This window comes from Dromiciops gliroides, chromosome 2, assembly GCF_019393635.1.
Source record: "Dromiciops gliroides isolate mDroGli1 chromosome 2, mDroGli1.pri, whole genome shotgun sequence".
In the NCBI taxonomy this organism is placed as follows: Eukaryota; Metazoa; Chordata; class Mammalia; order Microbiotheria; family Microbiotheriidae; genus Dromiciops; species Dromiciops gliroides.
This window is the reverse complement of record NC_057862.1, coordinates 297,792,708-297,806,488: the sequence shown is the minus strand read 5'-3', so window position 1 is coordinate 297,806,488 and position 13,781 is coordinate 297,792,708. Positions and strand designations below refer to the sequence as shown.

The 13,781-nt window shown below is 44.2% G+C and overlaps 1 protein-coding gene across 4 annotated transcripts in view; it reads right to left on the bottom strand.

Moving 5' to 3' along the window:
• CCDC85C (coiled-coil domain containing 85C) overlaps positions 1–11,649 on the bottom strand; it is a 188,742-nt gene extending 177,093 nt beyond the window's left edge. Inside the window, exons 1-2 of one of the 4 annotated variants that reach the window (XM_043982326.1) lie at positions 10,996–11,226; positions 10,034–10,849 (exon numbers count right to left, since the gene is read on the bottom strand). In XM_043982326.1, the coding sequence (XP_043838261.1) occupies positions 10,034–10,820 (787 nt within the window). In that variant the 5' untranslated portion in view covers positions 10,821–10,849; positions 10,996–11,226. Of the gene's footprint in view, positions 1–10,033 lie in introns of all 4 variants that reach the window. The other 3 variants (XM_043982330.1, XM_043982327.1, XM_043982328.1) reach the window with 3 other exon arrangements.
• Positions 11,650–13,781: the final 2,132 nt, after the last annotated feature.

Here is a 13,781-nt window from a genome sequence, read left to right as displayed (position 1 = left end):
TTTTGACAGAGCTAAGTGGGTAGTTCCACCAATGGCTATAAGACACCACCATTTATCCAAAAGAATAAAGTTTGTCAACAATGGTTTCCAATAACAAAGGTCTCTCTAGAGGTACAGGGTATAAGACTCCTAGTTACAGACAATACAACAATGTCAGTATGGCTGGGAAATGATTATTGCTCCAGTAGCTCAGATCAGGAATCCAGAGACAGGAGAATGAGTAAATCCCCTAAAGTCAACAATTCCCTTGTGAGGCTGTAGTGCCTTAAATCACAAGAAGGAACTACAGGAAAGAAAAAACACAACAAACACTGCTCTTCAGATAACGACAAATGTGACTTATAAGAGGCAGCAAGAACTCCAAAGAAAGAAACTTCATTTGCATGCTTGGTCTTCATTTTCATTCTCAAAAGAGTAGGCAAGAAAGGACCTCGAACTTACAGAACCCATAGTTATTAGATGATTCCTGGAAAATGAACTAACCTGCCTCCAATAAAATCCCTCTCCTAAGAATAGTGTACATCCAACCTCGATGATCCAAAAAGGTTTAACCTCAGTCATAAAACATTAAGCTGAAGGGGAACCTTAAAATTATAAAACTAAAGAAGACCAGAATCGGAAGAGATCACCCACTTCCAGTTCAAAGCTCTAACTTTCACAAAAGGGTAAACTAAGTCCCCAAAAGGAAATAATCTAAGGTTACACAATAAGTTAAAAGAATTTACCTTTGCTTCGGTTTCTTAAAAATCTATAGAGGAATCTCAGAGCATCACATTTACAATACTTAGATAATCCAGATGTTGGAGTAAATAGACAATTTGGTTGTTCTGCACTTAATTGCATAGTATAGTACACTTTAATTGTTTTCTAATTGTTTCTTCTGTGTTATTAGTTTTGTCTCTCCAAGGATAGGAACCATCTCTTACACTTCTATAATTTCAATAGGACTCAGTCTAGTATTCAAAATACAGCATATTTTTAATAAACACCTTCACATGGTTAAATATAAATATGGACACCATTACCCCAAGTAGCTAGCTCAGAGTCACTGAAGTCTAAGAAAGGACTTTAAGGCACAAAAAGATACTATGGGAGGTTGGAGATTATTTTAAAACAAAAGCCTGTAAAGATACTTTTGTTCCACTTTTATTTAAAAGCAAAACCTAATTATGTAATTGATGGAATTGTTTTGGGGGGTTTTATTTTTGTTTGGTTTGGTTCAGTGGGGAAGGGAAGAGGGAAAGACAAGTGGATAAAAAAGTATGATATTTGAAAACACTTTAAAAGCATCACCTAATCATTTACATGCCAGTGAATCTCATTATTTACTTTAGTACTAAAGGTTTTTTATATCTTTAATAAACATTCTTATTTAAAGTTTTGAGTTCTCAATTCTATCCTTTCCTCTCTCCCTTCCCTCCCCCCACCCCTTCCTAAGGTGGTAAGCAATCAGATGGAAGTTATACATGTAGCACTGGGTTTTTAAATGCTAGACCAGGGTGCCTGGCACTTAACAGGACCAGATTCATTAACTGGCTAAACCTCAGTTCAAAAAAAGATGTGAGGAGCTGCACTACTGTACAAGAAATTATTTTCAACACCTTCCCCACTCAGACTTGGTTGAAGACAGACCAACTGTATACCCCAAATCATCAGAAGTATTAGTGCAATATCAGATTGCTTGCTGTCTTGGGGAAGGGGGAGTAAAGGGAAGGAGGGAGAAAAATTTGAAACTCAAAATCTTATTAAAAATGAATGTTGAGGGGCAGCTAGGTGGCACAGTGGATAAAGCACTGGCCTTGGATTCAGGAGGACCTGAGTTCAAATCCAGCCTCAAACACTTGACAATTACTAGCTGTGTGACCCTGGGCAAGTCACTTAATCCCAATTGCCTCCCTTAAAAAAAAAAAACTACAAAAAAAATTAATGTTGAAAACTATCTTTACATGTAGCTGGAAAAAAATAGAATACTATCAATATGGGGTGGGGGGGAGTAGTAGTATTGCACCCCAGACCTGTTATAATAGGTGTTATAACCATTTGGAAATTATTGTTGCACCTAGTATGAGATGATGGTCCAAGCCTAATTTCAATAGGATCACTTTCCAGTTTTCCCAATATTTTTTGTCAAATAATTAATCCTTACCCTTGTGGTTTAGGTCTTTAGGTTTACAGAACACTGCACTACTGTCTTCATTTGCTTCTGAACCTGGTACCTAATCTACTGTTCTATTTTTAACCAGCATCATATAATTTTGATAATTACTGCTTTGTGTAGCCAAGTTTGAAGTTTGGTACTGTGAGGTCTTTACTTCTATCTCTTGCTTGATATGGACTAGCCAAATCATTGGTACTCCCTCCAGCAAGTTGATCATTTGTTAGAATCGTGTCATGACTACACCATGCTGTGGTCACTGGGTTGATCAGAGTTGTTGGGTACCAAAGTTATGGAACTACATGGAATTTCCCCCCTCCACTCCCCACACCCCCAGTGATTGAATTACAAGAGAAACCCAATATAACCTAAACTTACTGATCCAAATAGATTGAATTCTATGGAGGGATCAGGATGTTTCAAGGGGTAGAAAGCCTTAGAAATTACACAGTCCACCACTCTCCTTTTCAAGATGAAGAAACCAAAGTGCAAGGAGGGAGATGTATGATTACTAGCTGTGTAAGCCTAGGCATGTGATTTTTTTTCTTTTTTAATTTTTTGCGGGGCAATGAGGGTTAAGTGACTTGCCCAGGGTCACACAGCTAGTAAGTGTCAAGTGTCTGAGGCCGGATTTGAACTCAGGAACTCCTGAATTCAGGGCCGGTGCTTTATCCACTGCGCCACCTAGCTGCCCCCGGCATGTGATTTTAACCTCCCAGTGCTGCCAGATAACTCTCTAATACCTCTTAAGTTGTAGAACTGGTTGTAAGTCTTTGACACAGTGGACAGAGTGGGAGATTCAGTGTCAGAAAGATATGATTGAATGTGGCCTTAGACACATACTAGCTGTGTGACCTTGAACAAGTCACTTAATCCCTGTTTGCCTCAGTTTTCTCAACTGTAAATGGGGATAATAATAGCACCTACCTCCCAGGGTTGTTGTGAAGATCAAATAAGATAATATTTGTAAAGTACTTAGCACAATACCTGGCACATAGTGGGGAGCTACATAGCCACTGTCTATAGGTGGTGGTAGTGGTAGTAGTGGTAGTAGTGGTAGTGGTGGTAGTAGTGGTAGTAGTAGTAGTAGTGGTGGTGGTGGTGGTGGTGGTGGTGGTAGTAGTAGTAGTACAAGAAGAAGAAGAAGAAGCAGGAGCAGCAGGAGCAGCATATAGTAGGTGCTACATAAATGGTAGCTATCAATGGTGATGATGGTGGTAGTAGTAGTATCACCCAAACAGGGAATTTTATCACTGGGGGATTCCCTATACCAATGAAATGGTCTGAACAACAACAAAAAAATTGAACCACATACCATTTTTGATGCCTCATTTATCCAATATCATTGAAGAAATGATCTGTTACACATATGGCATTTCCCAGATAATTGGATTACCTATTTAAGTACCCAAATTTGTTTCTATTTTCAGCATTTTTGAAGGAAAATTATTGTAAAAAATATCATGTACTCCCCCAGTCTTCTTCCACTGAAAATTCTGAAGGTAATTGAGACTTTTCTTGGTAACTCAGGATGGCAAGGATTGAATCAGATTGTAAAGAGCTAAAAATGCCAAACAGAGGAGTTGTACTTTACATTAGAGTCAAGAGGGAGCCACTGGAACATCTAGAGTAGGGAAGGGACATGGTCAAACCTCTGTGTGTGTGTGTGTGTGTGTGTGTGTGTTTTCTTATTATTGAAGAGTAGGGAAGTAATTATTACTGAAGAATAGAGAAGAGCTTGGCAGGCAAAGATGCAGGCCAGGAAAAGCTATTGTAGGGAAAGGAATCAGTCAAATCAAGGTAGGAAGGCAGAGTCTGTCTATGTCCAATAAGTGAGAGAAGTGCAAGAATCCTGCAGAGGAATAGTGGTAAGTAAGGCTAGAAAAGTTGACTGAGGGCAGATGATAGAAGGCATTGAATGACAGCCCAAAGGATTTATTCAGTAGACAATGGGGGCACCGATTCAAGGCTTTTAGACCAAGGGAGTAATGTGATCAGAGCATCACTGATTATGTCTGGGAAAAGAAAAAAAGCCTTATCTAACCATGGCTATCAATCTTTGCTGACCTTTGTTCAGTAGACTAGGTTATGTTTTGGAAGTGTAACATGTAGTAGCTTAGGTCTTGGCCTTGGTTCCATGCTGAAAGGCACAAAATAAAGGGTTCATTCAGAGTGATTTTCTTTTTTAAATAAAGTAGCAAAGGAATAAAGACCATCCATTCCTTTCCTCTCTGTTAAAACAACACAAATAGGGTTTTCCCTGTTCTCTTTTTCCTTTCTCAAAGTTTTAATCAAGCTGTAAAAGCAAGTAATCCCCTCTGAACAATGGTAAAGTTTATCTAATTTAAGAGATGATGGACACAAATCCTTGACTTAAAAAAAAAAATTGAATCTTAGCTATAATCATTAGATATAGCCTAAGAAGGGACCCTCCATAGATATTTTAGACCACCAACTCCATTTTATAGATAAGGAAATTAAGACCCAGGGAAATAAGTAACTTGCCTAAGGTCACACAGATACTAAAGCTGTCAGATCTGGGAATCTGAACACAGGTCTTCTGACTCCTGAGTCAGCATTTTTTTCATGTGATGCCACACTGCCTCACCACAAAAATAAGTAAATGTTATCTCCTTGAGTCATTAACCTGATTTACTGTCTATATTTTCCACTCTGCTATCATCACTAAGATTCAGCTAGTTTAGCTGATAGAAGACAAGACTCAATGTGGAAAAAAAAACATGGTTTCACTGAGCAAATGAGTTTTTTAGGGAGCAGTACATAATAATAATAATAACACAAAGAGCCTTGGGTGGGGAATTCAGATGCCTGGGTTCTAGACCCCACTCTATTCCTGACTATTTGCTCTTGGGAGAGTTGCTTTCCCTCCCTGGGCTCCTGGAAAATGAAATGCTAAGGATAAATGTTCTTTAAGATCCCTCCTTGTTCTAACATTCTATCTGTCTAGTCTCAGAACTATCTCAAATCAAGTTTCCTTCTGTCAATCTAAAAATGTCAGAGAAAAGGGTATGTGTGCCTATATATTGACAAGATTTTCTAGATATTCTCCATCCATTTTCTCTGCATATTCATTTAAGTCTTTTCTACCTGAATCAGTCCACTGTTATATAACTATATGCACATCATTAGCTTGGGACTTGTGGGTTCTGTTTTTACTACCTGACAGGCATCCATTCAGATTCACAGTTAAGAGTACCACAATGTGTAAGTTCTTTATCTAAACAGTAAACAGAATCCCCTAGGGGGTAAATTCCAGTTTGTTAGTGGTGCTGATAGGTCACCATAATTTTCTTGAGACCATCTGACAAACAGAAGACCAGAGACTATATAGTTTGATGAAATTACAAGCCCAAGAAGGGAAATTTAAAGCTGTTCAATTCTCAGGCCCTAGACTTGGAGAACAAGACTGAGTCACCATGCATATCAGAATGAATTCTTAGCTTCACAGAACTACGGAGCATCAACACTAGAAGAAAATCTAAAATCATTCAGTCCAACACCCACGCATGCAAGTGAGTGCCCTCCTCACAATGCTGTAGCAGCCTGCTATCATGAAACCTCCTTTCTGTAAACTCACTGTATGTTTTGTTTTTGTTTTTGACTGTATGTTTTTACAGAAAGGCTTTACTGCCACATTTGTCAAATTTCTGGACCTTCTGGGTATTCGAGATGAATGTTAAGATGATGACAAGTGACTCCTTGGCTTTTGGTGCAGTAGAAAAGATACTAAACCTAGAGAAGACTGGATTTGGGTTCCAATTCTGGCTGTTACCCCTGTGAAACCATGACCAAATTAGTTGTCAAATGCAGGTAATGTTACCTACCGCCTGTGGTTATTTTATAGAATTATTGCTATATATCTAAACTTTTAATTTCATCCATCTAGAATTGAGCTCCATACACTACAGGGGTTTAATAAATGTACTGGTAAAGCAAATAACAGAAGTGAAGGTGCTTTGCAACCAGAACTTGCTATATTACAGAGATGAGAGATCATTATTATAAATGACTGCATCCAAAAGATATTTTAAGAAAAGTCAACAAATTCAAACATTAAGCACCTACTATGTGCAAGAGAAAGAATCCCACCCATCCATCCCAAATGTACCTGATTTAAGCTAATAAAATTCTCAGCCCATTGGTGGAATCAGATGAAACACAGAAACACAGAGGCTAGAAGAATAAGAGGGAGACAATCTACCTGCCTACTTGTAACATCTTCCCTGGACAATCAAGCACTTCTCACTCCTACAAAGAAAACTTAAGTTGGGTGTTCTATAAAGTGTTTTAGGGTTTTTCTTTTTTCCAGGGGGTGAGGGAGATAATTAAGACATCACCAATCAGAAATACTGTCTCGAATACTACCTGGGAGTTTGACAATGAAAAGGAATTTGACAATGAAAGAAAGATCCCTTGTGTGTAACAAAATATCCATTTAAACCCAAACTTGCACCAGTCTAAGTAAAAGTAACTCATTTTCTCATCTAAGAACTACCATTAAAAGTACCTATATAGGGGCAGCTAGATGGCACAGTGGATAGAGCACCGGCCCTGGAGTCAGGAGTACCTGAGTTCAAAAATTGGCCTCAGACACTTAACACTTACTAGCTGTGTGACCCTGGGTAAGTCACTTAACCCCAATTGCCTCACTAAAAAAAAAAAGTACTTATATAGATATCTATCTATCTATATGTATATGTATATAGATATATAGATATAACCTATAGTCTAGGGGAGGGGGGAGGGAGGGAGGGAGAAAAATCTGAAATTGTAAAGCTTGTATAAACAAAAGTTGAGAACTATCTTTACATGTAATGGAAAAAATAAAACAAAAACAGTTTCCAAAAAAAAAAGTACCTATATAGGGCAGCTAGGTGGTGCAGTGGATAGAGCATTGGCCCTGGAGTCTGGAGGACCTGAGTTCAAATCTGGCCTCAGACACTTGATACTAGCTGTGTGACCTGGGCAAGTCACTTAACCCCAATTGCCTCTCACACACACACACACACACACACACACACACAAAGTACCTATATGACATTAAAAGTACCTATCTCAGACAAATCACTTGAGTTACTTCTCTTGTTTCCTCCTCAGCCAAATGAAGGGACTGACCGAGAGGTATGAAAGGGCCCTCCCAGTCTCAACAAATCAGGATTCCTCTATTTACTACCCTGCCCCTCCCTACCTCACCCCACACACAGCCAGCTTACTAAATAAACTGAAATATCAAATCCTGATTTCTGGGCTTTAGAAACTAAAGAGAAATTCTTTTCATAGGAACTGCAATGCAAAAATAGATGTTTTTCCTCATTAATTTTCCAAAATGCCTTTTAAAGAACATCAGAAAAGATGAGTTTAATCTTCACCTGCAGGCAAATACTTTAGAATAACCACCAGAAGCCGGAACTGAGCAGCCAAAAATGTGGAAGAACAAGGAACTACCACCACAGCTCTGGAGGGGAGGAGAGAGCAAAGCAGAGCCAGACACAGCATCATTCAAAGAAGAGGGAACAGGCTGTGACAGGCACTTACTGATCCTAAATTCCAAGGTTTTCTCAAGGAAAAATGGATCCAAAAGTTATGAGCTTAGGATGACAGGTTTTGTTGTCCCCATCTCATATGAATTTTCAGTTCATAAAAAGGAAAAACGCTTATGCTAAAGTTAAATCCTATCCTAGCTACCTAATCCACAGCAGTAGAAACAGAAAGAACACTGCCCTCATTTTCTAAGAGACCTTGGGCAAGTCACAAAATCTCAGACCTTATTAATGGCAATCTATAACCAAGGAGAATTCTCTTTCTAATATCCTTGACAAGTAGGTAGGTCATTTGAGCTTGGAAAATTTCTGTAACTGAAAGAAAACCCATTACACTTCCTCCAGAGGCATGTGATTACTAGGACTTGTTTTCTTTATATCAAGCCTCCCATCTCTGTCACTTCCACCAAGTGCTCCTACTCCCTGCTTCCCAAGAAGAACAAGTCCAACCTTTCCTACCCTATAACATCCCTTTGGGTTTTTTTGCTTTTTGTTTTGTTTTGTTTTTTTGGTGAGGCAATTGGGGTTAAGTGACTTGCCTAGGGTCACACAGCTAGTGAGTGTTAAGTATCTGAGGCCAGATTTGAACTCAGGTCTTCTTGACTCCAGGGCCCGTGCTCTATCCACTGCGCCACCTAGCTGCCCCCTATAACATCCCTTTGTACACTTGAACAGAGGAATCATGCCTCCCCATCATCTCCTTTTCACATGGGTGAAACATTACCATATGCTTAAACTGTCACCCATTCAGTCATCTCTTGGATGTGCTGTGACACCCCCAAACTTCGTTCCATTTCTTCATCTGTGAAATGGGACTATTACTATTTGATTGCTTGCCCCACTGGAGCAAATAACATAAGTGATGTAAAAACACTTTATACCTAATACCACCACTAACATTTGTTGCCAGAGCCTACTATATGTGTATATACACATATGTTCACATATACAAATATAGACCTCTATACACACATGCATAAACATCTGTGAATAGAAATGCTACATATATATCACAAATGTGAGTTGAAACACTAAAGACATCTCTATTCTCATGAGCCAAACCCGTGCTTATAAGAAAGAATTGGAAATTAACACTCATACTATAATTGATAAACATATTTATTATTTTATTTCAATCCTAACACTCCAGTTTTGCTGTTACCAAGACCGTGCATCCCTAAAGAGCAACTTGAAAGGATGCTTTAAATTTTATTCCAGACAAATGTGGCCTTCACTTGCTGATTAAGAGGTCAACAAAGAGGAGGAATTCAGCTTTAGCCTAAAGTCTGGGCCTTCTTTGCATTTTCTCTAAAAGTAATTTCCTTCTCAGGAGCAAATAATCCCAGAATTGATTAGGCCCCAGGCCCCTTGCTAAATCCCTACATCACCACAATTACCCCTAGCCACCCACCCACCAACCATCCCCTAGTGAAGGTGGAAAAGATTCTAAACTGGCCTTAAATCCTTAGAACCTTAACCTTTGTTATGGGGTTGGCCAACCCTCCAGGCCTTCCAAAGCATGATTTCATTATTTTTCTTTTACTGGCTAGGCTTACCCCCTAATTAAACTTACACACACACACACACACACACACTCTCTCTCTCTCTCTCTCTCTCTCACACACACACACACACACACACACACACACACACACACACACACACACACACACACACACACACAGCAGCCATTATCACAAACCCAATCACCCTCTTCATGCAGCAAGTCTATGCCTGGGCCGCCCACATGGTATTCCTTGGTAAATATAAACAGTGTGTCAAGAGACAGCTCCGGCATCTGTTTACCTCCCCTAGAGAGCAAAGCGAAATTGAAGAAGGAAATTGGCTTCTCCCGGCTCGGGGAGAGCAGAAGCAGAGAGATGGGAGCAGAGAGGACTAGCTGCTTAAGGTAACAGGTGAAGCCACACTCAAACCGGTGAGAGCAGCTCTCCCTACCCACACCAGGGACTCAAACCCTCTATGGACCAGACAATCCAGGGGAGGCCAAAGAGAGAACTTTCCTCCGGGTCCTCAAAAGATAACACAGCATTCCAAGTCCACATCAACACCCTCCCCACAAAAGTGGCCGCTCCTCCCACCATCCATTGAAGTCTCTTAAGATCACGCAACCTGGACGAAGTTAAGAACAGAGCCCTAAGTTCCCAAGTACAGACAACTCAATTTGAGAAATTGTCCCGAGGAATTTCCAAAACTCCGACTCTTCCCCGCTAGCGGGAGTCCCTCAAAGCACTTTCACTACCGGCTCGGAAGACTGCCAGACCCCCTGGGGAGAGGAAAGAAAGAGCCGGCTTCTTACCGTTGAGTCCATTGGAGATGCTCCGCTGGTGCAGGGGCGCGGACAGGTCGTCCAACGATCTTCTGGTGGCGCCGGCCTTGGCTTCCGCTGCTTTGTGAAGGGGGGGCCCGGAGGCTGCGGGCTGCTGCGGCTGCGGGGGGCCAGGCGGCGGCAGGTGCCCGTGGGGGTGCAACGGGTGGTGGTGGTGGTCTGGGCTGCCGCCGCTGCCAGTGCTGGACGTGCTGCTGCCGTCACCCACGTCGCGGGGCCCCGCACCGCCGGCGCCCCCCGCCAGGTTGGTGAGGCTGGCCTGGCTGTCGATGGAGCTGCGGGAGCCGGCGCCGCTGCGCTCCTCGTCCAGCATAAGCACGATCTCCTTGAGCTCCAGGTTCTCCCGCAGCAGGGCCTCCTGGCGGGCCTCCAATTCGCGCAGCTTCTGCTGGGACAGGGCCACCTCCTTCCACAGCACGCCGGCCGTGTGCCGACCGAAGCGTTGCCACTCGCGCGACAGCTTCTTGCCCTTTTGCCGGTCGTCGTCCAGGAAGCAGCAGAGCTCCCGCAGCTCGTGGTTGTCGTCCTGCAGTTTCTGGTTGACCTCCTTGAGGCCGCGGATCTCGTGGAGGTGCAGCTGCAGTCGCCGGTTTACGTCCTTCATCAGGTTGCCGTGTTCCACCATGAGGCCCATCTTCTCGCCCTCTGCCCGTCGCAGCCGCCGAGCCAGCTCCTCCTTACTCCAGCGTAGCAGCTCCTCGTCCGGAACCTTGCTCAGATCCTCCTTGCCAGACCCTTCCGACGTGTTCTTGGCCATCGCGGCCCGGAGAGGGAGGCGCTGGACACCTTTGAGTGGGGAGGAGGAGAGAAAGTGACTTTTTTTCCTCCCCCTCCCCTCTCTCTCGTTCCCTCGCACTCGCTCCCCGGTCACCGGCGCATCTCCGGTAAGTTGGGCTAGTCTCCCCTTCCCGCACACTCCGACCAAAGAATACCTCTGCCTTGGGTGGGAGGGGCAGACGCACTCCCTCAGCGCCCCCTTCCCCCGGCCCGGAGGCGAGGTGAGAGAGAGCGAGAGCCGGCACCTGCTGGACTCCGGGCTGCAGGGCAGCCTGTTCTCCGTAGACAATCGGGCTCGGGGCGCTCGGCTCTCCGCGGCTCTCCGCTCCTCTCCGAAGCGCACCTGGGGCTCTAGGCGGCCGTCTCGCTCCTGGCAAGAGGCGGAGAAATCTCACTGCCCCGAGCTAAGCGCGGGCGAGTCAGTCTCCGAGAAAGGCTCCGGCATCTGGAACGTCTCAATGGCCCCGCGGCCGACGGAGACCCTCGCCGTGCCAGTTCCCACTCGCCATCTGCTTCGACGTGGCTGCTTTGCCCTTGCCCCCCCACCTCGAAACGCCGCACGGCTGCACACAGGTCCCCACTTAGCCCGCGTCCTGCCCCGCCTCCGGCTTCGGCTTCGCCCCTTCACCCGCTCGCCTTCCGTCAGCTTGCCTCGACTCAATGCACTGGGAGCCCGCTTGCGGTGGCAGAGCGTTCCGCTCTATGGTCAGGAGGAGGAGGAGGAGACGGAGACTGAGAGACCCCTCCCCCTCCCCCGGGCTCTCCGAGCCCGAGGCGGCCCCACCTACCCTAGGAGGGAGGAGCGAACGTAACAGCTCCGGCTTCGCCCGCCTGCCTGCGGGAAAACTGCTGGGGGAGGGGGGGAGGGAAGATTGAAGGAAAGGAGGCGGAGAGAAGCGCTGACCAGCCCACCTTGTAACCTCCCCCACTCCACCCGCACCTCGCCTAGAGTCCTCCGGACCGGGCGCCAGGCCAGAGGTGGAGAGGAGCCGGGCTCCCACCCTACGCCTGCCCGATTGGGTGATTCCGAGGGGGTGTGGGAGGGGCGGGATGGGCTCGGGGGGAGTACGCCTAGATGGTTGAGTCTTTTCAGGTTGCGGTTGCCTCCTCCCTCCAGTGCCCCAAAGCTCCCCTCCCCTGCTCTCTCCCGGCAGGTTCAAGTTACTGCTCCGAGAGAATGGATGTTTCGGCCCCTCCCCCACTCAGCCAATCAGAAGGCTGTAAAGCGCTTTGAAAATCCAGGTACAAAATGGGCCTGGGACGGGGTTCAAAAGGTAGGGTTGGAACTGGTCTTAAAGGAGACGAGATGGATATTCTGCTTCTCCCCACCCCCTACCACGCTTCTCTTTCTCCAACTCCCCGCCCTCCCCCAAATAATCACAGAGATGGCCTTTGCTGAAATCCTCTTCTGCCTCCCTGAAATGTCCTGGGAGGCTAAACAAAATCCATTTCGATTCCTCAGTATAAGATCTGAACCGGGGCGGAGAGAAGGGGGGCGGTCTCGGAGTTCTCAGCTGATAATGGCTGTTATTCGGGCGGCCAGGGAGGGCAGGACGGAGGGAAAGAGGGAGCGGCTTGGTGGTAGAAGGCTCCCTTTCTTACCTCTCTACCTGGAAGGGTGAGGTGAAATGGGGGCGGGAGAGTTAATATGGCCTAGGGTTGACTCAGTAACTTCTCTGAGCTTCAGTGTACTCATCTGCAATAAAAATTCGCATTCTAGTTGGGTTTTGAAAGTTCACAAATCTCTGCCTTCACAGTGCCAGTATGGTTATCCTCACTTTACAAATGAGGAAACTGAGGCTAACCAGTGGGTTTCTAAAATGCTTTACTGTTCTTAATCTTCTTACTCTACATAAAGTGATCAGTGAGTCCTTAATTGTCAAATTTAATGGTCCATTCTCCAGCCTCGGGCTGATGCTCTAACTTCTCTGCAGCATTTAATTCAGTTTACCACTCCTCACCTCCTCGGTCCCTCTGGGCCCTTAGGATCTTTTCCACATTGGTTTCACTTGGCTCTCCTCCTAAAGGCCTGAACACTCTTTTTTTTTTTTAATGTATGAGGTATTTTATTTTTTCCTGAACACTCTTTTTAAAAGTCTCTTTTGAAATCCTAATGGAACCTTAATGAATTGTATGGATTGGTGATGATTTGGGATATATATATATATATATATATATATATATATATATATATATATATATATATATATATATATATATATATATATATATATGTAAAATAAAATCCTTGAAGATAAATAAACAGAAGTCTCTTTTACAGGATTGTTATCCATTTCAAGTCCCTACTTTTCTTTCCACAGTTTGACTTGGTGACCTTACCAGTTCTCTCTAGTTCAATTATCATCTCATATATGCAAAGAGACAGAGATTAATAGTCACACAGAGATAATCCAACTGTAGTCTGTCTTCTGAGCTCCATTCTCATATCACCAACTGCCTATGGGCATTTCAAACGTGAATGTTAGTCAAACATCACAAACTCACTTGTGCCCCAAACAGCTGGTTATCTTTCCACCCAAGCCCACCCCTCTTCTGAACTTCCCTATTTCTGCTTGAGGGCACCAACCTAGGTGTCCTCACTCTACCTTAACCCACATATCAACAGATGCCAAATCTTGTCATTTGTAACTCCCTGACATGCCTTGCATTGTTTCCCTTCCTCTCTAATCCCACTGCTACAATTCTTGTTCGGTCCTTTATCAGCTCTGGCTTGGACTATTACAATAGCTTTCTTTTTTTTTTCCAGGCAATGGGGGTTAAGTGACTTGCCCAGGGTCACACAGCTAGTAAGTGTCAAGTGTCTGAGGTCGGATTTGAACTCAGGCACTCCTGAATCCAGGGCCAGTGCTTTAACCACTGCGCCATCTAGCTGCCCTATTACAATAGCTTTCTAAATGTTCTCTCCCCATTTTAATCAATT